This window comes from Malaclemys terrapin, chromosome 19 (assembly GCF_027887155.1).
Source record: "Malaclemys terrapin pileata isolate rMalTer1 chromosome 19, rMalTer1.hap1, whole genome shotgun sequence".
In the NCBI taxonomy this organism is placed as follows: domain Eukaryota; kingdom Metazoa; phylum Chordata; order Testudines; family Emydidae; genus Malaclemys; species Malaclemys terrapin.
Genome location: NC_071523.1, coordinates 6,245,821 through 6,272,748, shown reverse-complemented (window position 1 = coordinate 6,272,748; position 26,928 = coordinate 6,245,821). Strand labels below are relative to the sequence as shown.

General features: G+C 44.3%; 1 protein-coding gene across 1 annotated transcript; it reads left to right on the top strand.

Moving 5' to 3' along the window:
* The first annotated feature begins 4,905 nt into the window (after nt 1-4,905).
* On the top strand, nt 4,906-20,662 carry SDHB (succinate dehydrogenase complex iron sulfur subunit B). Its single transcript, XM_054009318.1, has 8 exons — nt 4,906-5,030; nt 5,951-6,099; nt 7,774-7,859; nt 11,121-11,257; nt 11,623-11,739; nt 15,089-15,190; nt 16,527-16,649; nt 19,962-20,662. Exons 1-8 carry the CDS (start codon nt 4,956-4,958, stop codon nt 20,037-20,039), a joined length of 867 nt encoding a protein of 288 aa, XP_053865293.1. The 5' UTR covers nt 4,906-4,955; the 3' UTR covers nt 20,040-20,662.
* Nucleotides 20,663-26,928: the final 6,266 nt, after the last annotated feature.

Below are 26,928 nucleotides of genomic sequence, written 5' to 3'. Positions count from 1 at the left end.
ATCCTCAGCTGGTGTCAATCAGCATCGCTTCAAAAAACAGGAGTTAGATCTAAAATTCTAATATGGAAATAGTCTTAAGGAAAACCTGATGTGCAAGAGAGTGGGTCAGACGTAACCAAGAATTATAGCCTGGCGAACATAGGCAAAGCTACTGAATGCCTTAAACAATGTTTCTTTCCTGTAACTAAAGTGAGAAACCCCTTGCAGGAATTTCCATACTAACCAATTCAGGCATGTAGAATTTAACAGAATATGTACTTTGCTGTTTTCTTGCCAGTAATCTTTATGATGAACATTGCTTTGACGTTACAGGTATTAACTCAACTGTCAGCATTCCAACCGTTTGGGTTTTATTATTTTTAATAGCATCAGTTTTCATTAAGATCACTGCGAAAAGCAGACCAGAAGATTTTGTGCCCGAGCAATTCTCCCTGATGCCTTTGCAAAGCTGTCATGGCAATTGCGACCCGGTTCACAGGTGGGGATAATAGGACCTGAGCCAGTGCCCACTGAAATCCATTGAATGTTCCCCCCACGTTGATTTAATGGGCTTTGGATTGGGCCCATAGGGCCAAACGCTGCTTTCACTTACGCTGATGCAATTGCACCCGGGTAACAGAGCAGAAAACGGTCCATGTAATCCAGGCCTGTCATTACTAGTCTTTAATTCCGCAAATGGTCAGTAGAACAGACAAAGGTATTTATTGCCTAGTTGCTGATCTGACAGTGAAGGGATCAGGAAGGAACGACGCTATAAAAACTGGCCTTGCCCAGCCTAGGGCAGTCTAGGCACTGAAAGGGACCCAGACCAAAAGCAACCTAATGGCCCAATTCTTCTCCTATTGAAATCAATGACATAACTCCCATTGCCTTTAATAATCTTTAATAGTTGACAAAGCTATTCTAATCTCTAGAGAAAAGGTGACCTTTACCTAGTGTAACAACTGGTTTTAAAGCTAACTGCCGAACAGAGGACGTACTTTTCAACATCTAAGAGCCCTTTGTCTGGTGATTAGGTTGCTCAATGTTTAAAGCAGAGGCATTCCGCTCCAGCGACTTCAGTTCAAATGCTGTTTTAGATCAGCTCATAAGTGAAAATGAGTCACGTGGTTTCATCCGAGTCCTCAGCGGACATCTGCCCAGCTCCTAAAACAACCACCCATTTTGGCACAATTGAGCACGATTGGCAAACTCATGAGAGGCCCAGGACTGAAATAGCAAGGGGTGCTCAGGTCAGGAGTGAGTTGCAGCATTGTGTGTGGGGGGGGGGGGGGCAGGACAAGAATAGCAAGGGTTGCTACAGGTCAGGATAGAAATGAATTGCTTGAAGGTGTCATAAGGGTTTAAAAGGCCACTCCCCTCCCCGCTGCACCTCCCAACACGGAGGGCAGGAATCTGCTCCTGTAGGTATCCGTTTGTAGTGAGGGGAGGACGATCGCTGGCAAAGACTGACTTGCAAGCTGCAGGGGAGGGTCAGCTTGCTTAACAGCCAAACAAAGTAATTCACCCATTCAGGTTTTTATTTGCTAGTCTTAAATATCATGTATCCTACCAAAAATACCCTTTGCTACCAACAGGTGTCAGCAAAGAGTATGAGTGTATGCAGATTTTCAGCATGGTTAAAACCGTGTATAGTAGAACCTCCGAGCTACGAACACCTTGGGAACGGAGATTGTTCGAAACGCTGAAACGTTCGTAACTCTGAACAAAACGTTATGGTGGTTCTTTCCAAAGTTTACAACTGAACATTGATTTAATACAGCTTTGAAACTTTACAGAAGAAAAATGCTGCTTTTAATCACCTTCATTCAAATGAAACAAGCATAGAAACAGTTTCCTTACCTTGTCAAATCTTTTTTTAAACGTCCCCTGTATTATTTTAGTAGTTTCTGTTTAACGCAATACCTCACTGTATTGGCTTTTTTTTTTTTTGGTCTCTGCGGCTTCCTGATTGTGTACTTCCGGTTCCGAACGAGGTGTGTGGTTGATTGGTCAGTTTGTAATTCTGATCTCATAACTGTGAGGTTTTACTGTAATGCATAGGTTCGGGAGTGTGCTCTGTGCTGACACCTGTTGTTAACGATGATTCTTTCTGTAGTGGAGGCAAGCGTGCAGGGTGCCAAGTTATAAGCAAAGAAACAAATGAGAAAAACCCACCTTGGGTCCTACGCCAGCTTTTTGGCAACTGTGGGGTGAGTGAGTTCTACCTCTCTCTTTTGATGGTAGCTGTTTTAGTAGGGCTCATTTTATAGATGCTAACAGCACCCTGACACAGCAGGTGCGTATGAATGGCAACTTTCCCATCTCATCCCAGTGTCTCCCTCTGTTTGATCACGCAGCAGAGTCAGAATCCATCAGTATTTAGCACATCTCAGCCTGATGGCTGCAGAAATGACTGATGGGTAGGAATGGCATCCCTAGCCTCTGTTTGCCAGAAGCTGGGAATGGGTGACAGGGGATGGATCACTTGATAATTACCTGTTCCGTTCATTCCTTCTGGGACACCTGGCACTGGCCACTGTTGGAAGACAGGATACTGGGCCAGATGGACCTTTGGTCTGATCCAGTAGGGCCATTCTTATGTTCTTAAACTCAGTACTATGACGTTGCTGCTCCAGTATGTGGACTAGATGCAATGGGGGGGAAGAACATGCCCTTATGAGCATGTGAACAGAATTTATCCTCAGCAACCAGTGCCAAGCAAAATTATAGAAAACACCCAAGACAAAACACATCCAAGTTTAAATCTGACGTTGTTGAAAGTTTTCTCCAGTGCAAATATCCTTTAAAGTATTAAAACAACCCCATAGTGTCCTAATCTTATCTTTTCTGTTCTAGTCTATATAGGTTCTTATACCACGCTCAACATCGTGGCATTTCAGCACCTTCCAGCAGGGCATTAAGTAATCTGACTGACATCTGTCACGTTTGTTCTCTCTTTCTCTCCCCAGGGGGAGATGTATGTACAGTGGAGTGTCTTGTTTTGGATTATTTTTTAATGTTGCTATATGTTTAAGTTAGAGAAGGCAGGTCAAAGACATGCCCCTGGCACATGGAGTGGGGAAGGTGATGGTTTTTAGTTCCTGGGGGATTTTATTCAAGTCTTGGACCAGCCCCAAAGAAAGTTCTGTCTCCCACACAGATGGGGTTTACCCTTATTGTAGATAGTTCCGTTGTGCCAGAGAAGTGAAGCTCTCACCCACAGTCTTCAGCCTGGAGTCCTTTTCCAGTCTTCTGGAATGTCTCCCATCTTCCATGATTTTTCAAAGATAATTGCTAATGGCTCAGATATCTCCTCAGTCACCTTGAGTAATTACTTGGTCTATCCATGGTATTTTCAGAATTCTTCTATAGCATGATAGCTCGAAGGATTGTAATGTCTGTATTATCGACTGTTTGAATGTCCATGTTTCACAGCTGTAATTCAACACAGAGCAAATGTACATTTTTAAGAGTCTGATTCAGATTTATTAGGGTTACCATATTTTAAAAAAACAAAAAGCAGACACTCCACGGGGCCCCGCCCCTGCCCCAACTCCGCACCCTTCCCCGCCCCCAGCCCCAACTTCGACCCTTTCCCACGCTGGCCCCACCCCAACTCCGCCTCCTCCCCTGAACGCCCCGCCCCCTGCTCCTCCCCGTCCCCTGCTTCCCGCGAATCAAATGTTCGCGGGAAGCCTGAAACAGGCAGGCAGCAGGTAAGCTGGGGCTGGGGCGGTGGCGGGGTGTGTGTGTGTGTGCGAGGAGGCGCGGCCCAGTCCGGCCCCCCTGGCTGAGTGTCTCTGGCCCCGGCGTCTCTGGCCCAGCTCGGGCCCTGGGGCGCCGGCCCCAGTTCCGGCCGAGCGCGCTGGCCCCGGCAGCTCCAGCTCTGCTTGGGTCCCGGGGCACCGGCCCCGGCCGAGTGGCGCTGGCCGGCGGCCGAGCACCCCCAGCCCCGGTCCCAGCAGCTCCGGCTTGGCTCGGCTCGCGCCCTGGTTCTGGCCAAGCAGCTCCGGCCCGGCCCTGGGCGAGCAGCACCGGCCAGCGGCTGAGCACCCCCAGCCCCAGTCTCAGCGGCTCCGGCCCGGCTTGGCTCAGGCCCCGGTTCCAGCTGAGTGGCGCCGGCCCCAGCGGCTCCAGCCCGGATCCAAGCCCCACGACCTCTCCCTATTTTCCCAGACATGTCCGGCTTTTTGGAATTTCCTCCCGGATGGGGATTTGAGGACCAAAAAGCCGGACATGTCCGGGAAAAGCCGGACGTGTGGTAACCCTAGATTTATGCACCGTCTCATCAGACGTTTATGCTTCCAGAATGTCTCTTTCGCTCTCGCTATTCCAGAGCTGGCTTCAGGATCCCGACCTGCCATGGGGCTGCGCCCTAAGCAGCACTAATTTCTCATTACTGACCCGCCGGGTCGTTCCCTGTGATCTTTTGTGGTTTCCCAGGATCCTTACAAACCAATTCTAGACCCTGTTCTGCCATTCATAATCTTCCCCATTAACTTCATCACCCCTTCTTCTGAGCCAGCCTCCTCCGCCACTCCCAATATGGCCGCCTGTTGGCGCTATTTCTCCTGAGCCTCTCCCAATATGGCCTCCCATCGCGCCCCTCTGGCCTCAGCCACGCCCATTGGCACCATCTCGCCGCTCCACTCCCAATATGGCCTCCCATTGGCTCCTTCTGACCTCAGCCACGCCCATTGGCACCATCCCGCCGCTTCACTCCCAATGTGGCCTCCCATTGGCCCCTTCTGGCCTCAGTCACTCCCAATCTGGCTTCCCATTGGCTCCATCTCACCTCAGCGGCTCTGCCGCGCCCAATGTGCCCTTCAATTATCTCCGTCCTTAGCCACGCCCCGTCGGGCCGCCCCGTCGCTGCTCTGTGGTCTTTAGGGAAAGAAGCGTCCTTTCCTCTTCCGTCGCGGTGGCTTGTGGGATAGCGGCGGCCCGTGTCGCGGTTGTTGTCAGCGCCCAAGATGGCGGCGGCCGTAGTCGGTGTCTCCTTGAAGCGCAGCGTCCCCGGGGTGACCCTCTGGGCGGCCGCGCGACAGGTGAGGTGGGGGGGGGGATTACATCAGTGAGCGGGTCGGGGGCTGGGCCCGCGGGGGGGGGCTTTGGGGAGCTGCCGGGGGGCTGTGGAGGGAAAGGGGGCGGGGGGGTCTGTGAGTGGAGCAGGCCGGGGCGGGGCCCCCCTGGGCGGAGGGAATCCAGCGGTAAAGAGTCTCCTGGTGGTGCCCTGCGGGTCCCTCCCAGCACCCTGCCCCCATCGCCCCACCGCGGGGCGGCCATCGGGTCGGGGGGCGCCGGGTCCGCGATCCGTCCCCTGGGGGCGGGGCGCCAGCTCCCCCCTCATTGCCACTGGTTTAGTGTCTGATCTTGGGCAAACCATTTTCCCGTTCAGTGCCTCAGTTTCTCTCCCTGTGAAATAGGGGTGGGGGTTGTGAGGCTGGACAGATTTTGGGGCCACTAGGGACACTTCGGGGTCTTCAAGTGACTTTGGTGACAGCTGTTCTGTTTGGCTTAAAATGATTTTTTTTGAGAGGCACGTGAATCATTTTGAAAGTCATCTAGATTGGTCATGGGCCTCTCTATCGATTTATCCCAAAACATATGAGTAAGTAATGGAAATCTAGATAGGCTACACCCTGTAGACTTTATATGTGGCCTTTACGCTAGCCAAAATTGGATCTGCAATTCTCCATTGATGTTAGCGGTGTTTGAAACTGTAGCAGATATGTGGGAAGGGGTAAGTATTATCTCTGTTTATTTAATTAATTATAAAATTCAAATGCTGAGGTTGACGCTTGTTGAAAGCAACACAGTAAGTCAGTGGTAGATCCTGGACTCCTGACTCCAGATACCTTGCTTTAATCACTAGGCAACAAAATAAATCTCTTCCCAACCCTACACCTGTTGTCTAGAGAAATACACGAAGGAATCTAAGGGGCTGTTTGTCATTGTTTGAACGTAGGCCTGCCGTGGAGCACAGACAGCAGCTGCAGCAGCACCCGCTTCTCAAGCGGTAGCACCACGTATCAAGACATTTGCTATCTACAGATGGGATCCTGACAAGCCTGGGGACAAGCCGCACATGCAGACCTATGAAATTGATCTGAATAAGTGAGTATGCATGTAAAATTATACGCATGCTGACCCCAGAGAGCTGCTCCAGAGATGCCTTTTCGTCTGTCAGCTTTGGACTGGCGTAAATCATTTAAGGCTCTGGATGTGGATTTAATTTAGCCACTCTGTAGCTGTTAATTAAAGGTTGTAACCACACTATTAGTTTTACATGATCATTCAAGCTATGTTAGGATGATCCGTTATTGCACAGACGTGTCTCAGTCATGTTATAACAAGGCTTGGTTTTGCCAGTGTAGATGGGACCAGATCGTGTTATCACCAGGTAAAGGAAGCCGGGTACAACCATGTCGTACAATTCCTTTAGCCTGATGATAACACAGGGCCAGAACATGACAAGTAGAACTGTGTCCGGGGGAGTCCAACACAGCTGTCTCTTAAGATGATTAAAAGGATAGTTCAGTTTCAGAATGTACACGAGACCCTAAAATGTCCCCAAGCCACACAAGAAATACAAACACGGCCAAGGCTTTAGCATGTTTTGGAATACGTGATAAAGTTTCCATGTGCATTCCAAAGTGGAACCATGCTGCATGTGCAGTTGGTGCTGGTATATCGAGAGAAGGATCCAGCAGAAATTATGGAGGTTACATCAGCTCCTCTCAAAGTGAGCGTCTGTGCCTGCCGGTTATCACTTGGGTTTGCAGCTTGGGGTCGTATTAGAGATGCTCAAGTGGCAGCTGTGGCCAAGAGCACTTTTCCCCTCTGCAGTTAGCAAGAAGTGTGCAACGTTTTCTCTGGGATGTAGGAAGGAACCTTGGTACAAACACCTGTGCCTCTGTTTCCTCAGGATCCATTGCATGCTACTTGGGGTCGATCTTAAGTCTATTCTGAAATTTTAAACTAATGCAGAATGTAGCCATGTGCTTATTAAAAAACATCTTGCAGAGAGAGCCGACTGTATTGCTGCTCTGTACTCAGCACTGGCTTCTGACTAGTTTCTGGGTGGAGTTTTGTTTCTTACATAAATCTATTACATAAACCTTGAATGATTTTGAGACCTGGCTTTCCTTATGTATTATCGCCTCATTTATGATTAATTGAGTACACTCAAAACTCATAATACCTTGATTTAAAGGGGAGGAGCCTTGTAGCAAGATATTTACAATGAAAGCCTCCCCACTGTCCAACCCAGCCAGAGTTATTGATCTTTGGGGCACAGTGCAAAACTCATCTGGGTTTTTTGTGGGCTTTTTTTCCCCCTCAGGAATTTTGGTGAGGGTGTGAATTAAGGCACATGGGGTAATATCTGAGTTTTATTTGATTGGGTGATCTATATTTTGTCACTTGAGATTGGCTTAGATGGTCAAGCTATTGTATTTCAAATTTTTATCATTCATATAATTTGATAGGCACTTCCTAATAGAAATATGAAGAACAAAAATTCATATCAGTTTTTGTAAGATCTGTGTTCTGTAGCAACAGGCATATAGGCCTATAGCTGCGGGATGCAGATACTGCTCCTCAAATAAGGAAATGAATCACTTTAGAATTTCAGCAGGAGCAAAGGGGGAGTTGTTGTAAACAAGGTCAGACAGTAACTTTATTTCCAGAATCTAAGAGGGTTTCACAAATGCGTGAGAAGAGTGGAAAGGAAATAGTTGGCCTGTGGGGAATATGCAGGCTTATTAAAGTGACCGTTTTCCATTATAGGTGTGGGTCTATGGTACTTGATGCTCTGATCAAGATAAAAAATGAGATGGACTCCACTCTGACCTTCCGCAGATCATGTAGGGAAGGTGAGGTGCTCTTTTTTTTTTAAGTTAATTAATTAATCTGTTATTCTGAGGATCATTTGACACACTGAGTTCTGAGAAGATACTCATCTAAACCAAAGTGGATGATAGGATATTCACCCTCATGACCAGCAGAACATCTCAGGATAGACCTTAGTATACTATATTGCCTCTGATGCTATTGAGTACAGGGCACTTGACGTCTGTCAGGTTCAAGTGCTAGGCTCATTCACAGATCACAGTTATCAGATAACTTTGTTTCAATCTCAGTACATCAGTCAAAATTATTGCTCCTGAGTTTTGTTTTGTTTGCTGGGAATGATTGAAGGATTTTTCAGTCTGTTTCCTCTTGACCAGGTTAAATGATTAGTGTTGGGGGGGAATCAACCTTGGTGATTATAAAAGCCACTTCTATTGTGTACCTTTGTGTGTGCTAGAATGCAGGAGGGTAATTGGCTGAGAATTGTTTCTGGTTTTGCAAATATTTTATATACTAAAGGCAGGCAGGGACCACTGTGTTCATCTAGCCTGACCTCTTACAGAATACAAGCCATAGGACTTCCCTGAATTAATTCTTGTTAGAATTAGAGCAGATCTTTTAGAAAAACATCCAATCCTGATTTTTAAAATGTCCAGTGATGGAAAATCCATCATAATCCTTGGTAAATTGTTCCAGTGGCTAGTTGCCCTCACTGTTCCATATTTGCAGATTATTTCTAGTCTGAATTGTCTAGCTTCAACTTCCAACCATTGTATCTTGTTATGCCTGTGTCTTCTAGATTGAAGAGCCATCCCTCTAATATCAAATTTCTGTTCCCCATGTAGATAATTGCAGACTTTAATCAAGTCATCCCTTAATCTACTCTTTGATAAATTAAGTAGATAGAAGTCTTTGAGTCTCACTATAAGGCTTTTTCCCCCCCAATCTTTCAGTCATTTTTGCGGCTCTTCTCTGAACCCTCTCCAATTTTTCAATGTTCTTCTTGAAATGTGGACACCAGCACTGGACAGAGTATTCCAGTAGCAGTCACACCAGTGTAAAATACAGGGGTGATATAACCTCTCTACTTGTAGTTTTAATATTCTCCTGTTTATACATCCAAGGATTACAGTAGCCCTTTTAGTCACAGTGTCGCACTAGGAGATCATGTGCAGTTGATTATCCATCATGACCTCCTAGTCTTTTTCAAAGTCCCTGCTTCCCAGAGTAGCCCTTTATCCTTTAAATGTGGCCTAGAGATTCTTGGTTCTTAGGTCATTGATCTGGCAGTATTGAAACACACACGTTGTTCTCCTGCGCCCAGCTTACCAAGTGATGCAGATCACCCGATATCATTTACCTATTCTTGTCATCATTTACCATTCCACCAATCTTTGTGTAATCTACAAACTTTGTTGGTTATCTCTTTTTCTTCCTGGTCTTTGATAAAAATATTGAATAGTAGTGGGCCAAGAGACAGTCTCCTGTGGGACCCACTAGAAACACTCCCAGTCAAAGGTGATTTTCTATTCACAATTACTTTTTGAGACCTATCAGCTATCCAGTTTTTAATCCATTTAATGAGTGCCATGTTGATTTTGTAGCTTGTCTGCTATCCAGCTTAGCTTCTCTTGCTCAGTCCCAAGGTGAGACGATAATTCTGTTGATAGTGTCAGTGTGCTGACTTGGGAACAGTTGTCCTATGATGGCACGGGACAGAAAGGTGGGTTGAAAGGGGTAGAGTCCTCATCTTTAATTCATTATACAAGGTTGCAAATAAAAACCAGAAACATGGAAGGGGAATAGATTTCTGTTTAGTCTCAAGTACTAGAATCTTTTCCCCAGAACTGTCTGAAAGACATCTTGTTTTAAATGTTGTTGCCCATTATTGACTCTGGATATCACAAGGAGGAATTTCACACTGTGCAGTTGCTTTCAGAATCTGGTATTGAGGAAACAAATACCTGAGAAGTGGTGCTTACTCTCAGTTCAGTTCCCTATGCATTTGGAAATAGTTGCTTTGAATACTTTTCTTTAAAAGTGTAACAGTCACATATCTTGTTGGGCTGACCTAATATATGTCCTCTTCTGCCCCAGACATTGTTTGCTCTCCAATCCCTATTGATAGCTTGCTGGGCTGTCAGAGGGAGTAGGAATTTCACACCAGATCCACCTAGTGGTCCAGCTAGTCCAGTACCCTGTCTAAAAGTGGCCAGTATCACATACGTCCACGGACAGTTTGAGAAACCCCATAATGGAATAAACAAAGGAAGCACCTTAATCTGTTAGTTACTGGTTGGCTTATCCCCTAAAGCAGGGCTTTACATCCCTTAAAATTTGTGTGTCCATATAAAAAGTGAATCCCTCTTTGGAATGCTAAATCTCTTCATCTCGGTGCTATTTGGGACAGGTTCCTGTTACCAGTGCAGAAAAGTGTTTCCTTTTGTTAAGCTTAAAATGGTTGCCTTTCCGCTTCATTGGCTTTCCCATTGTTCTTCAATTGTGGAAAGATAAATAGCAGAATACAATATACCTTCTGTATACCATTCATTATTTTATAACCTTCTGTCATGTCTCTTCTCTAAGCTACGCAGTCCCAATTTGTTTCAATCTTCTCCTTTATGGAAGTTCACTGTGCCTTCAGTCTTTTTTGTTTTTTGGGTCACCTTTGGGTCACCCCTTCTATTTTTGCTACATCCCTTTAGGGATGAAGTGACCAGATCTGCACACTGTATTCCAGCTGAGGTTATGTGATGGATTGTATATAAAGCTACTATAATCTTAATAGTTTCCATTCCATTCTTTGTAGAGCCTCAAATATCTGCTTGCTTGCTTTTTTTTTTTGAACACTGCTCCACATTTCACAGAAACGTCCAGGGAGCTGTCCACAGTTACACCCAGATCTATTTCCTGCATGGCTGCAGCTTGGTAATTGGAAAGGGTAATCTGAACTACTCGTACACATGTGCATTACCTTTGTCGACCCTGAATTTGGCAGCTACTGCTGCAGACCCAACGTAGTCAACTCTTGATGGAAGTCTGGTGGAGCCTGTTTCATTGTTAAACAGTGACACTTCTGGCTGGCACAAGAACTACTTTGAATGAGATCCCAAGAGAATTCTAATCTTTCTTCTGGTAGAATAGAGATAACTACACTAGCTTTTAAGATGACATTATGGCTGGGGGAAGGGAGTAGTTTGGGGCAATAAGCCCCCACCCCCCCTTTCCCAGGAGGGTGGAAGGATACAAGTCAGATGCTCCATTGTCTCGTCTCTCCTTCTCAGGCATTTGTGGCTCCTGCGCTATGAACATCAATGGCGGGAACACCCTGGCCTGTACCAAAAGAATTGACACCAACCTTAGCAAGGTCTCCAAAATCTACCCTCTCCCCCACATGTACGTGGTAAAGGATCTCGTTCCGGTGAGTTTCTGTCTCTGTTGTGGTTTGTGGGACTAAGGATGACAGTGTTTCAGACTATACCTTGGTTTTCAGGGACGGCGCGGCACCCAGCTGAGAGATCATTCCAAAATTCATACCTTTATATAATGTCTTAGTAAAAACTTGTGTGACAGAACAATGAGAGCTGGGGAACTGATTCCTTATTCCTGTAGCTTCATAGCCAATGGTTACACCTGTTACTGTTAAATAGGAAGTGGGAGGTTAAAGGGGAAAATGCAACACTTACTGCCTGAATGTGTGTGCGGAACGTCTGATCTCTTGCTAGTACAAACCCTAGTAAATAGTCAGTAAAATATTTTTTGTCTTTTTGTCTGTTTAAACTCCAGGACATGAGTAACTTCTACGCTCAGTACAAAGTCATTGAGCCTTACCTGAAGAAGAGGGATGAATCGAATCAGGGCAAAGAGCAGTATCTGCAGTCTATAGAAGATCGTGAGAAACTGGTTAATACTTATGTTTTATTTCACCCCCCCACCCTCCACCCCGGTGCTTTAATTTCATCCATATAAGAATTAGGTTAGATATTTTAACATATCTGTCATCATGCGTAAGTCAGGGCTGTTCCTTAGAGGTAGGTGCAGAGTGGAATATGGAATCATTTCACCATCCCTGCTAGAATCCTTTCAGAGATTCCCTTATGTGGTGGGAATTGATTGGCTGGAATGTGGTGTAATGTTCTGTGGGTTTGTCTGCATGGGGAAACTAACTACATGGTGTTAGGTTTCAGAGTAGCAGCTGTGTTAGTCTATATCCGCAAAAAGAATCAGAGTACTTGTGGCACCTTAGAGACTAACACATTTATTTGAGCATAAGCTTTCGTGGGCTACAGCCCACTTCATCAGATGTAGCCCATGAAAGCTTATGCTCAAATAAATGTGTTAGTCTCTAAGGTGCCACAAGTACTCCTGTTCTGTTCTTTTTACATGGTGTTAGTTACCACAACTCATGGGTTGTATTCTAACGTGATGGAAAACAAGCAATATAGACAGGGACTTAAACATCAGATCACTTGTCTGCACTGAGGTTTTGTCTTCACTGTCCAAGAAAAATGTTGTTGTTTATATCAAGATAACAACATGCATTAGATCTCTGCGATTTTTACAGCGATAGGAGACTAGGCTTTGTAGTTATTACCTCGAATAGCTTGGTGAGGTCAACTCTATACTCCCCCATCCAAGTTAGACCTCATCTGACTACATCATGGTAAAAACGACAGTGCCTTGTTTCCACTAGGATTTTACAGGGAAATAGCTAATGCACGTTAGCTAGCTCAGTGTGAAAACACACGTTTTTGCATTGTGGACATCGCCCTGGTGTTAAGCCACAGTTAATATTGTATAAGGTACCACGAGTCTTTGGTGATGTTTTAACACACTGTTGTTTTCCCAGGTAAGTAAGCCCTTTGGGGGCTTTATACTGTTGACAGCTAGGATAGAAGACTGGAGGGGGCCTTTAAAGAGATTTGCCCATGGAAGAGTTTTGAAGGGAAAAAGAAAACATTTTACATTGCCAGTAACTTTGTGTGTGTGTTTCCTCTTACACACACCAACTGTAGCAAAATACAGGTTTTTCTCTTCACACCCCAGCTGTCCAGATAGATCTTGCAATCAAGTTATAGTTCTGTGCTAAGGACATTGGTCTGTTGCCATGGCCAATACCATGGTGTTGCAAATGCAATATCATTGCAGTATCAAGGAGGAGCAGATGAGCTAGGTTGTCCAAAGGAATGAAAGAAACCGCAAACGTTCGTTTTTTTTTTTTTAAACAAACAACCTAAGAAACTGTTTAAAAACATGTGAGAAGTAACAGGATATAACTTTCTAAAGGAATAGCTGAAAATTTTCAGGGTGAGTCTCAATTTACGAAGTGTTTGACGTATGAAGCCATCATATGACTGCTAAAAATGTCAGTGGTGCCATAAAATACCAGTACAGTAACAGCTGTGTTATCCAGCCTTGTACCAATTGGAAGGCTCTGTAAACCGGCATGTCTAATCTTCATAGAAAGTCCGGTTTATAGTCCGGTTGGCGCGGGGCTGGCAGGCTCCCTACCTGGCTCCGTGTGGCTCCCCAGAAACGGCGACATGTCCCTGCTGCTCCTAGGTGAAGGAACAGCCACAAGGGGTTCGGAGTGTGGGAAGGGGTGCAGGGCTGGGGGTTGGAGTGTGGGAGGGGATGCCGTTCCCGGCCAATGGGAGCTGCGGAGCCAGTATTCAGCGCAAGGCAGGGGCAGCACGCAGAGCCGCCTGCCGCGCCTCCACCTAAGAGCAACACTGACAGGTCGCCGCTTGCGGGGAGCTGCCCAAGGTGAGTGCCCCCAGATCAGGCACCCCAAAACCCCTCCCGTGCCCCTCCCCCTCCCCCTCCTGCACCCAAACTCCCTCTCTCTTAGTTAACTGGAATTTTTCACTTACCGGCACCCCCCATTTCCCCAACATGCTGGATAAAAAAGCTTTTACTGTACATTTTTTTTAACAAAACCCCAGAATTTCCCATCCGATGGTCTGAAAGTCTGGATTAGGGTATGGAAAAGATGCAAAGGAGCTAAATGTATGTTGGGTGATTAAATTAAAAGTTCTGTTTTCCTTTTCTAAAGTGGCATCCATTTGAAATCTCATCTGTTTAAAAAAAAAAGAATTAAAAGCAGTTTCAGTTGCTATACAGTGCAGGAGTGTGATACTACCAATGTTTCTGGTTTTGCTGTTTTCTAAAAAAATTCTTACCTTGCTTTACGAAAACCCACACAAAGTGAAACTGACCAGGCACAATGTGGTGTCAAATGCACAAAGTAAACTAAAAAAACAAAGCCTTTTTCTCAAATCTCTTATTTCTTGTAATCTCAGGTATTACTACTAACTGGTAAAAGTTTTGAGACCGAAGCTAATTTCAGTTTGACTTTGTCCTTTTAAGTCTTCCAAAAATACATTGAAGCCTTTTCTCCTGTCATACAGCACTTTTGCCACAAACTCTAATTATCTTCTTGAAACTTAAGCTTCAGTTTTTTTTAGGAAAATGTAGTTGAAGTATAGAAAGTGAGTTTCATATACTTTGTACATTTGGAAGGATTTCACTGCAGTACAACCCATCTCTTCTCCTGCAGATTTGTTTTATTGCTCCTTTTCGCTGACAAATTTCTTCTTCTATTTTAATGCAAAATCTTCAGAATTGCAGTCCTCTATAAATAGGGTTCATTCTTTAAAAGGGGAGCCTAGGTAGAGTGTATCCCCAAGAAGCAATACTCAGAAATGAAGTCTAAATCAAATCAGGCAACACCCTTTAACTTGGGGGGACATGGAGGACCCTCTTACAAAAATGACCCTGTTACCTTTTTTTCCTGTAGTATCAGAGGATGCTTTGTGACTTAACTGTGTTCATCCATAGTCTACTCTTGAGAGTTCTACTATGAAATAATGGACTACTGTTGGTGCATCCATGCTTTTCCTTACAAGCCCACTGGGGCCTGCTTGAAACAAGCTGTTGGAATATAAGCATTGTTTTCTCATCCACTTCTACTCCCCCAGTGTTTTCATTGCACCTTCCCGCCACAAAAAATCCTGTTACAATACAGCCAAAAGTAAAGGATCCCTGGTTTCCTGTTTCAAAACACCAACTGATGGGAATCTCTACAAGTGCAGAAACTGGTCCTTTAGCACACCTTGCATATGAACACATCGAAGTAGGAAGTCACAAGGGGGAAGAGGGTGGACAGGGAAGCACGTGTCACCTTTCAGAAGAATTGTTTCCTAGATAATGTCTTGCATTGCTGACTGGCCTCTCTCCCATTTGTATTCAGGATGGGCTCTATGAGTGCATTCTATGTGCCTGCTGCAGTACCAGCTGCCCCAGTTACTGGTGGAACGGAGACAAATACCTGGGCCCTGCGGTGCTTATGCAGGTAAGAAGACAGTAACTGCTGTGGGGGTGGGGGCACTGCAGTGTGATGGTGTTTGATAAAACAGGATTGTTGAGTTACTTTCTGGCACTTCCCCTTTTTCTGAAGCCAGTGGAAATGTGCAACGTGGCACTGTACCCCCTTTTAAGGGGGTCTTGTTTACTCGGAGCTCTAGAGCAAGGGGGTTTAGTAATAACCTCAAATAGATTAAAATAAATGATTTTGAAAAGTCAAGAGCCCCACACAGGGATGCACCTCGCTCAAATCCTGTTTAATTCCCCCCCCCAGTGAGTGTTGGTTATCCACTCTGAGCCCTGCTTGTTGTGGATAGTGTGGGCGGGGCATAATACAGATGTTATGAAAGGCCTTGTGATACTACTTAGGGGTTAGATAACAAGCGTTTTTCATTATCTAACAGCCTGAAAAGCAGTAAGACACAAAAAGAAAGTATCCTGTTTTTCCACTGCTTACCAGAGACTGGCTTGCTCTTCTGGATGATACACATAGACTAATTGGGTCACGTTCTTTGCTGTCCTTTAGAGATTTTCCTTTTTTCTCACCCCAGACAAGGGCACCGAACCCACTTCCTGGCTTGTTCCAAAAGATCAGTGGATCAATTTGTAGAGAGAGAGACTGAGCACAAGATAGAAAGTCAGGAATTCCTGAGTTCCAGTTCTGAGACTCTTCCTCTGTGACTATGGTCTTTTCTCTAATTTTTCTCCCTCAGTTTCCTTGCCTGTGGTATTAAAATGCAAATACTTGCCTACCTCACATGGGTGTTCTGCGCAAATAACACTTTTTATTTTATTATTAATGGAGATATCCTATCTCCTAGAACTGGAAGGGACCTTGAAAGGTCATTGAGTCCAGCCCCCTGCCTTCACTAGCAGGACCAAGTACTGATTTTGCCCCAGATCCCTAGGTGGCCCCCTCAAGGATTGAACTCACAACCCTGGGTTTAGCAGGCCAATGCTCAAACCACTGAGCTATCCCTCCCCCCTTGAAGATGAAAAGTACTAAGTAGTTTTTATTGCATCTTACCTGTCATGCTAATGCATTTATTGCACTGGCAGAGGAAGCAAATTAATCACTGTTCCATTGATGAAAGATCACATTAGCTATTGCAACAATTTCCAGATATTTTAACTAATTACTTAGTCACAGTTGCACTCAAGATTTTAAAGAAGTAGTTGGATTTTTGCAGCATATTAAAGGAAGTGATTTAGACTCTGCACTGAAAGCCTTCAGTTAAATCATGCTTTTGATATGTATCCTTAATCAAATGCTTTTTTTCAAGTATAGAAGGATACAGCAGGCCCAGTAACACTCTGCTTTTCAGGCATATCGCTGGATGATTGACTCCAGAGATGACTACACAGAAGAACGTCTGGCACAGCTTGAGGACCCATTTTCCCTCTACCGCTGTCATACCATCATGAACTGCACAAAAACTTGCCCCAAGGTAAGTATCCCTCTGTGACAGCATGTACCCCTATGTTCACCCCTTTTTCAAGACTATGATACATTTTGTACAAAGTATGCCCTGTGAGGTATTATTTGAAAACTCATAATTTACTGATCATTATTCTGGTAAAATATGTGTGGTGATGTTGTATGTAAAGTTATAGGATTCTGCTGTATGATCTTACCAAAGGAATGTTCCAAGTCTGGGGAAGAGTCACAGACCGGTTCCCCAGAGAGACAAGTTTAGCCGATACCTCAGCCAGATGGCAGCAAGATCAAATGGACTATCACCTGGTTAAGTGGCCACCCTTTAGCAGGAAAGAGGATGTGGGCGAAAATCTACATCTTGACAAAGAAACAGCTGGGGGTTCTGTCCACACAGACTTTCCGTCTCCTGAACCTCAGCTGGAGATGATTCTCAAAGAGGAGAAAGAGCTATAAAAAGACAGGAGATGCCCCAAATTATCTGTTCCTCCTTTCTCTACCCATGGTTTCCACAACACCTGAAGAACAAATGAAACCGCTCTGGACTGGGGGGAGGGATCCTGACTGAAAGATTCAGGCTTTGTCTACACTGACAAGTGAAGGACACAACTTTTGTCATTCAGAGGTGTTTAAAAAAAACACCACCACCACCCCCCGAAAGACACAAGTTTTGTTGACAACAAGCGCCAGTGTGAACAGTGTTTTGTCGGCAGGAGCGCTCTCCTGCCAAAAATGCTAACGCCACTCATTGAGGGTGTAAGTTTTGTTGGCAGGAGAGCTGTCTCCTGCCGACACACAGCAGCTACACTGCGCGCCTTTTAGCAGCACGGCTGTAGCGGCATAGCTGTGTCGCTAAAAGCTATGTAGTGTAGACGTAACTTCAGTCATTACCTTCTTTCTGTAGTTTAATAAACGTGTCGTATTGTTTTATCTAGTCCGGTGGGTCTCAACCTTTCCAAACTACTGTTCCTCTTTTCAGGAGGCTCAAGCACCCGGCCTGGGGCTCAAGCATTATCTTAGCAGCTGCCTGGGGCCCCACGAGGCTGTGCTTGGCTCCCCCCCTAGTGGGGGCCCTGCACTCGCAACCCCCCGACCCCACCCTGTCCTGTGACCCCCAGGTTGAGAAACACTGATCTAACTGAATTGACATACCCCCTGGAAGATCTCGGTATACGCCCAGGAGTACACGTACTCCTGGTTGAGAACCACAGTGACCGGAGTCCCAGGGGAGCCAGCCGAGGTCACTCAATCAGGGTGAACTGCGAAGAATGGGGCAGACCATCCCCAAAGCTGGTGGATATTCCAATACTTAGATTTACTAGGCCAGCACCAAACAGCTTCTATAACACCTCACTGGTTACCCAGAAGCCAACAACACAGTTCCCTTACAGCGACCCAGCCTTAGGCCTCCACCCAGACACCCAAGTCAAATATGATGAGGATCACTGGAAATCTTATTCATCATATAAAAAAGTTCTACCAATCCCAAAGGATCAGACACATCACCTCCCAGGTTAATGAATATTCTAAATCTTACCCAACTACATGCTTACAGCCAATCCTTATTTTTTTAATAAATTTTAGTTTAGTTAATAAGAGTATTGAGTCCAGCCCCCTGCCTTCACTAGCAGGACCAAGTACTGATTTTTGCCCCAGCTCCCTAAATGGCCCCCTCAAGAATTGAACTCACAACCCTGGGTTTAGCAGGCCAATGCTCAAACCACTGAGCTATTTTTCCCCCCCCCCCTTTTTTTTTTTTGAAAACAACAAAGAAATTGCTTCTAATCAGATCCTTTACAACTGAAAGCCCCCTGCCTAGTAGGCATGAGGCAAATGCCTGCTCCAGGAGTACATAACTCTTGGAAGTAAGATTCTCAGGGATCATCCATCTCTACAAGCGTGAATCACTAAAGCTCAGTGCTTCTGTGCATATTAAATTGGGATTTCAAGTTACATTTATTGATGACTTCTACAGAATATAGGTAACCAATTACATCTGGAGCTAGGTCATCAGCTGATGTGAATTGATGTAGTTCCATTGAAGTCAGCGTTAATCTATACTAACAGAAGATTGTGTGTGTGTGTGTGTGTGTGTGAGAGAGAGAGAGAGAGAATTGTGTGGGCGTTATAATGAAGCAGCACATCATGGGTCTGTGACTTATTAGTTAATAATCAGCATGTTTCAACCCAGACACTGTAATCCTGGGTCTTCCCTTGATCATATCAGAATTCTCCATGATTAGCTGTCTGGCAGGGTGCTTGTGATTTTTTCCCTTTTATGTTGAGATTAAGCATACTCGTTAAGTTAGGCAGCACGACAGGATTATATAAAGGCCTTTCACAGCATGAATGGTGGCTGTACAATACAACAAAAAATCCTTTTGAAAACTGAAAAGCCAGAAGCGTGATGTTGTGTTAGAATCATTTTTGTGTTGTAGCCTGAAGAGCTTTTGCTTTCTATCCCTCAGGTCCCATTTAAGATGCGGCTCTTGGCTTTTCTCCAAGTTTTTAAATAAAACATTAGGTTTTGTATCTTGACTCCAATGAAACTTATACAATGGACCATCTTTATTAGGCAAGCTCCTGCCTTCGGAGCCCATGTGAAAATCCCTCCAAATGTACTGAGTACAGCTCTGCTCCAACTTTATCAAGAGATCTTATCTCTGAGCAGTTAGGTTTGTTGTCAGTCCCTTGAGTGGCTGCTTGTTAGGTCTTGCCATATTCAGACCAAAAGATAAGAGATCTTTTCGTTTCTTAAAATGACACAGGCTGGTGCTAACAAATATAAATATATAGTGGCCCAGAAAGGGGCTTCAAACATTTGAACAAGGGCCCTTTTTGAAGATTTTAGCGGGGTCAGAATTGGGCACCTGTTGCGGAGAGGCAGCTACCTGCTGGATGTGTCCCCACTCACCCCACCCTGACTTGCCTCTTCTCCCCCCCCCCCCTTGTTCCACTCCTTCCCTTGAAAGATGGAATTGGGGGTGCAGTGACTTTGCATCTTCTCACATCATCGTATGCAGAGACATCCAGGACCATTGCCTGTCTTGTCTGGGGCAGATCATAACTGAGTGGCTCCCCTGTGCACCATATCATGCAAACAATCAAAAGGAGACACCATACTGGGGCTTGCCATGGGAGCAGGTGGACACTATCTTTATTTTTCAGAATGAGAAGGGGTGGATTTTGTAGCCCACACTTTGCCAACTTGTGGGGCCGGCATGGCTGTGAGCTTACAGCACCGACCCACGTTAATGTAAAGGAAACTCTATCAAGTGTAGTGTTAATTTCTCTGTCCGCTAACTGTTACACTTTGTCTTTGTAGGGTTTGAACCCTGGAAAAGCAATTGCCGAAATCAAGAAAATGATGGCAACTTACAAAGAGAAGGCGGTCAGCGCATAATTCTGTTTCTTAATAATAGGCGTAAAACGCACATACTGTAGCTGAACGTAATTTATATCTGATTTAGAAAGAGGGTTCCAACAGGGACTCGTTTTCCAGAGAGATGCATGTACAATAAATACTGTAAAGAACAAATAAGAGCTCCTACTTTATTAATATAATTGAACCAACTTCTCTCTCCCCTGTGCCTCCTGGATGAATTTGTAAATTCCAGCTGAAGTCTGAAATTGGTTGACCTCTGGTGTATGCAGGTTACAGGACTGCTACACCTCAGACTTTACTCCAGGATTCTGGAACTAGATATGGGGAAGTCGTCTGTTTCCACGTTGGCACTACAGCAAAGTAGTAACCCGAAGACGATAATCACTGCTCTACAGCCAAAATGCTTCTGAAATAAATGTAGTCAAACTTTACTAATTCTGGGTCACCGAGAACGAAAATGATGCTTAAAATTGTTGATTGGCTCTAGTTTTTCAAGATATGCTATTGGGTCAGTGTATATACGACCCTGGACTTGGGAATGGCAGAGGATAAATGAGTTATAAAGGGAAGGGATCTCACTTTAAACCAGAAATGACTAAAATACATCTTTGACTGGATCTATGAATAAATCTATGACTGGGTTTGGATAGTACTTGCTTTTTAGGCAAAACAATGACTGATGCAATCTGAAGCTGGTATTGCGTCATACATGATATGAATTGTATCATGTTATTCCTAGAAGTCATGGATGATGCAATCATAACGAAGCTTACATCACTCTGCTGAACAAATTGCCCTATATCAGCTCTAGAAATCATAGTGTCGTGCTGTCTTATTTGTCAGTGTTTGATTTTGCAAAGGGACACATTTCTGTTTAGCCAAAGTGAGCAGAGATGCCTCGTACTTGTGTGAACAGTGCAGATAACTTCTGCTATGTTTGTGGTGAAGTGACTTTTGCATCACAAAAGCGCAGTATAACCACTATGGTTAAGAAAGCCTATCACCTTTATTTTGGCTGCGAAACTGGAGATCAGGACAAGAGGTGGGCCCCACACATATGCTGCAACACTTGTGCAACAAATCTTTGCTAGTGGTTGAACAGGAAAAGGAAATCTATGCCTTTTGCAGTGCCAATGATTTGGAGAGAGCCAACAGATCATACCAGCAATTGTTACTTCTGCATGGTGCCTCCAGTAGGGAAAGGTGTGTCAAAGAAGAAAAAGTGGACTGTGCATTATCCAAACATTCCATCAGCTATACGCCCAGTACCCCATGGAGAAGGACTGCCGGTTCCTGATGCACCAGAATCATTCTCACTTGAGTCAGACGAGGAAGAGGATGAAACTTCTGGTCCTGAACCATCAATGTCACAGGACCCACATTTTCTCCCATCCTCCTCCTCTGAACCACACCTCATAACACAAGGTGAACTGAATCACCTTGTCAGGGATTTGGAACTACCCAAGAGTAAGGCAGAGCTGTTGGGCTCCAGACTACAGCAGTGGAATCTCCTGGCAGGTGATGTTAGGGTTTCCATGTTCCGTGACCATCAAAAGGATCTTGTCCCATTCTTCTTCATGGAAGGTGATCTTGTAGCCTGCAACAACATCGATGGTGTGATGGCAGCCCTCAACATCGTTCACGATCCAGATGAGTGGAGACTGTTCATTGATTCATCGAAGACGAGTCTTAAAGCTGTTTTACTGCATAATGGCAATGTTTTGCCATCAATTCCAGTTGGTCATGCAGTCCATATGAGGGAAACCTATGACAACATGAAACAATTTTTGAGGTGCATAAACTATGACCAACATCAGTGGCAGCTTTGTGGCCCTTTGAAGGTTGTTGCTCTCTTGCTTGGTCTGCAGACTGGATACACAAAGTACTGCTGTTTTCTCTGCGAATGGGATAGTCGTGCAAGAGATTCCCACTAAATCAAGAAAGATTGGCCACTCTGACAGTCATTGGAGCCTGGGAGGAAAAGTGTTCAGCATCCACCACTTGTTGAATCAAGGAAGATTTTGTTACCACCCTTACACATCAAGCTGAGTCTGATGAAGAACTTTGTTAAGGCCATTGACAAAACACAAGCAGCTTTCAAGTACCTAAGCTAAGATTAAAGGAAGGTGTCTTTGTTGGTCTTCAGATTCGTGAACTTCTTAGAGATGATGCATTTGACCATGTCCTGCGTGACAAGGAAAAGACGGCATGGAAAGCCTTCCAGTTAGTGGCAATAAATTTTCTCGGAAACAACAAGGCAGACAACTACAGGTTGTTGGTGGAAAACCTCCTCAAGGCATACAAAAGCCTTGGTTGCAACATGTCACTGAAGATACATTTTTTGCATTCTCTTCTAGATTTTTTTTTTTTTTTCCCACCGAACTGCGGAGCAGTGAGCGACGAGCAGGGCGAGCGATTTCACCAGGACATTGCAACAATGGAGAAACGCTATCAGGGCAAATGGAGCCCATCAATGCTTGCAGACTATTGCTGGACAGTGACAAGAGACGCTCCATTTAATGAATACAAGAGACAAGCCAAGAAGCGCCGAGTAGACACTGAATAGGACTAAACTATGTACATAATAGTTTTTTGCCTTTTGTTTCATAATACATTTTATTTATATAACCCTTTTGCTGATTTTTAAAGTGTTACATAAACAGGACAGGTGAAATATTATTATCATGTAAAGCAACCATAAACACATGAAAAGACCTAGGTTTACAATTTATGATTAAAACTCTATCATCTACACAATATACATAGACGTAAAATGTAAAAACTTAAATATCTTAGAACCAGTAGCCAATCAGTTGTTTTAATTGTCATATTTGAATTCAGCACATCAAAATACATAATAAATAGCACATTTTATCTCTGAAGCAGACGACTTCTAAAAAATTGTAGACCAGTGTAATTCATCTAATAGCGTTCATTCAAATATAGCCATAGCTGAGGTTAAAGGTATGGGAGAAGCTTTCAAGGAAGGTGTGTGGGTAGAAATTACATGTGATGTGGGAATTCTCGACCTGAAGAAATTTTTGGGGTTTCGTGGGAAGAACCTTGCCTGACAACAAAACTGTAACTACTTAGGAAAGTGCCATGATATCTCAGACCAGTGGTCTATACCCAGCCCAGGCCGGGGAACGTAATGATCCAACTAGCGCAACAAATTCAGCGATGAATCCTGGTCACATGCTGCCTGAGGCACATTGCGCATGTGCTAAGAAGTCCGTACCAAATGCTTCAGAGAGCAAGAAACCCTGTAATGCCGAACTTGGAATAACCTACTTATAGTGGAATGTTATTTATTCCCCTGCTACTTACTAGTTTGCCCTGAAGCATGAGGCATTACATCCCTCTTGAAGCATATTAATATCTAATGCAGTAGTTCCCAAAGTGGGGTTCGCAAGAAAAATGTCATTAATGGCGGCCAGAGGACTCTGCTGGGACTCAGTTGCAGGGCAGACAGCCCGAGCCCCAGGGAGAGCGGGGCCGGGCAGTTTGAGCCAGCAGCCCGAGCCCTCCCCTGTCAGCAGGGGAGCCAGCAGCCCCGAACCCAGCACTCCAAGCGGGGTGCAGGTGGCAGCTCGGATCCCTGTCCCACCTTCCTCAGTGGAAGAAAAGCTGTTTGCGAGCCAAACCAGCCAGAAGCACGTTGTAGCCAGTGTGGGAGTGTTAAGGTGTCTCAGTAATTGTCCTTCTCTCTGGAGGGCTGATTTGCTTCAGTGAATGAATCTTCTCCGTTTCTCGTTTGTTGGTTGTTAGCAGTCTCGCTCTGTTATTTTTATTAGAACTTTTGTACACCAGTTCAATGGATAAGTGGTTGAAAAAGGAAAGTGTAAAGAGGGTGTAATCAGCTAGTGTTTCCTCAAGTCCCCACTGTGGAAAATCTACGTCTAATGATCATGATGGTCCTGGAAAGTCTCTTACAAAGAAAAGAAAATATGACGATGATTATATAAAATATGGCTTTACACGCATTGGTGATCAAGAACATCCACAACCAGTGTGTGTGATTTGTGGTGATGTTCTAGCAAACAGCAGCCTCAAACCTTCTCTACTTCGGCGCCATTTAGAAACTAGGCATCCACAACTCGACAAGCCTGTTGATTTTTTTTCAAGCGAAAATTAGCTGAGAGGAAAAGTGACATTACCCGTTTTATATCCAAAGCAAGTACTGATAATGAAAATGCACTTGAAGCATCATAGCGGGTGAGCTACCGAGTAGCAAAAGCATCAAGCCCATACCATAGCAGAGAGCTTGATTGGTCCATGTATAAAAGACGTAGTTCATTGCATGCTCAGAGAAAAGGCTGCAAAAAGGATTGACATGGTACCTTTGGCCAATAATACGTTGTCACGAAGAATTAATGACATGTCAAATAATGGAGAGACCGCAATTGTACATAGAGTGAAAAATAGTCCATATTATGCTATACAGTTGGATGAATCAACTGATGTAGCTAATCTAGCTATTTTGCTACTGTTTGTACATTATGTGAATGAAGGTATGGTTGAAGAAGACTTGTTGTTTTGCCGACCATTGGAAGAACGTACAACTGGAGAAGATATCTTCAATCTGACTAATGCATATTTTCAAGAAAAGGAAATAGATTGGTCTCGTTGCCTAGGCATTTGCACTGATGGGGCCACATCAATGACGGGGAAGTATACTGGATTTGTAGCTCGAACAAAAAAGGTTGCATCAAAAGTCTCTTGGACTCATTGCAGCATCCATAGACCAGCCCTTGCAACAAAATGCATGCCAGAGGGACTGAAGGAAGTGCTGGACAATGCAGTGAAAATGGTGAATTTCATAAAATCATGGCCAACAAATTCCAGAATATTTCACGTACTTTGTGAAGAAATGGGTAGTATACACGACTGGGTGTTTGACCCATACTGAAGTTAGACAGCTCTCAAGGGGTAAAATCCTTGTGCGCTTGTTTGAGGTTAGAATGGAAATCCTAGTTTTTTTTTCAACAGCCACCCTTTCCACCTTGCCAGCTGTATGGAAAATAATGTCTGGCTCCAGAGCCTAGCTTATTTAGCAGATATTTTCTCAAGAATTAATGACCTAAATATATCTCTTCAAGGCCTCAGTATAACAGTTTTCAATGTGCAAGACCGAGTTGAATCCCTGATAAAGAAGTTGCAGTTCTGGGGAAGTTGTTTGGAAAACAATCAAATCAGTAATCTTCATGACTTCCTGGCAGAACATAAACTTCAGTTGGATCAATGCACTAAAACCAATATAATTGTACACTTAAAAGGACTTTGCACAACTTTCAGGGAATACTTTCCAGCTATGTCAGGCGATAATGAGTGAATTCGCAACCCTTTTGATGATACCACTTTCTCAACACAGATATTAAACCCCAACGAAAAAGAGAAATTGATTGAGATCTCCTGTGATTACGAACTGAAAAGGAGTTTCAGAAATCTATCCGTGATCAACTTTTGGCTGAGTTTAAGAAACGAGTACCCCTTTCTGGCAGAAAAAGCTGCTGCAGTTTTGTTTACCGTTTTCAACAACATACTCATGCGAGAAAGCACTTTCCTTGTATGCACATCTGAAAACCAAATACAGAAACAGACTGGATGCCGAACCAGACCTGAGACTTTATCTTTCTCCAGTGGTTCCAGACTTCAAAGAGCTATGCAGAGCAAGGCAAGCGAATCCATCACACTGAGGAAATTTAAACTTAAATCCCTGGAAATATTCATTTTTAGGAGGGGGTTCACGAGATGTCACAATTTAGTGAAAGGGGGTCGCGGGCTGTTAAAGTTGGGGAACCACTGATCTAATGTAAACCTGGGTGGTGTTCTCGGCTCCTTAGAGCTAAGATCAAAGTGTAGTGTCTGCTCCTTTTGTTGAATACTTAGAACTCTGGGGTGCTCTCAGATCTTGTGCCAATGAGTTCCATAGATTGGCTATCGATTGTGCTTAAATCAATTTTCAATTTGCTTCCTTTTCAGTCTCATTAAGCGCCCCCATGTGCTACATATTTCACACAGTTGCAGCTGACCTGTGATTAATAGTTCTTGAAAGCCATCAGCACTGGTTAACACCATAATATGTGTGCAAATATTTTAATGGCTTTCAGCTAACTCCAGGCACATGTCCCCTTTAACTTATTGTAATAGAATACAGACATCTCATCTTCCCTTCTGCAAAATCTAATAATCTCTCCCAGCTATGGGAAGAATTTAATTTCCTTATGAATAATTTGATACCTTATAAAGATGCATTCTCTATGCTCCCTATTTCTAAGAGGCAGAGCAGCATCGGAGTAGTTGTTCATATCTTCATCCCATACTGTTCCTGAAGCCAAATGAATAATCTCATCTTAAATTCTGGTGAAATTTATCAGTTGGAAAGTTTAAAAGCCAACTAAGTATAGCTTGATTTAAACAACAAAGGGAAACTATAGAGTCCTAGAGTTTAAAACCCATCATCTACACTGACCTCGTGTGTATCACAGGTCAGCCACCCACCCTGCACCCCACACTGAACCCAGCAACTGAAATTAGACCAAAGTATCACAGCCCACAGAAGACTAGACTGTTTTGTGACTAGGAGGGACCAAGGTGCCCAAAGCCCCTGTAGTGATGGGAAAATTATTAAGTGAGGTACACCCACGTAGTCCTAGCAAGTAAGCTGCATCCATATGCTGCAGAGGAAGGTGAAAAATCTGAGGTCACTGGGGGAAATTTCTTCCTGCCCCCACCTATGGCAAGAACCAGCCAGCCAAGCACCTGAGAGAGAAAATGTTGGATGCCACCTCAAAGCCCTGCCCCATCCCATCCAATGTCCCATTTAAAGTCATGGCCATCCCTGATGCTTCAGAGGAAGGAGATTTAAAAAAATAACAGAATACTTGGGGGGAATCCCTTCCTGACC

Coding starts and splice junctions, on each gene's coding strand:
- SDHB (XM_054009318.1), top strand. CDS start 4,956: ATGGCGGCGGCCGTAGTCGGTGTCTCCTTGAAGCGCAGCGTCCCCGGG. Junction 6,100..7,773: donor TATGAAATTGATCTGAATAA/GTGAGTATGCAT, acceptor TTTCCATTATAG/GTGTGGGTCTATGGTACTTG. Junction 11,258..11,622: donor TGGTAAAGGATCTCGTTCCG/GTGAGTTTCTGT, acceptor TTTAAACTCCAG/GACATGAGTAACTTCTACGC.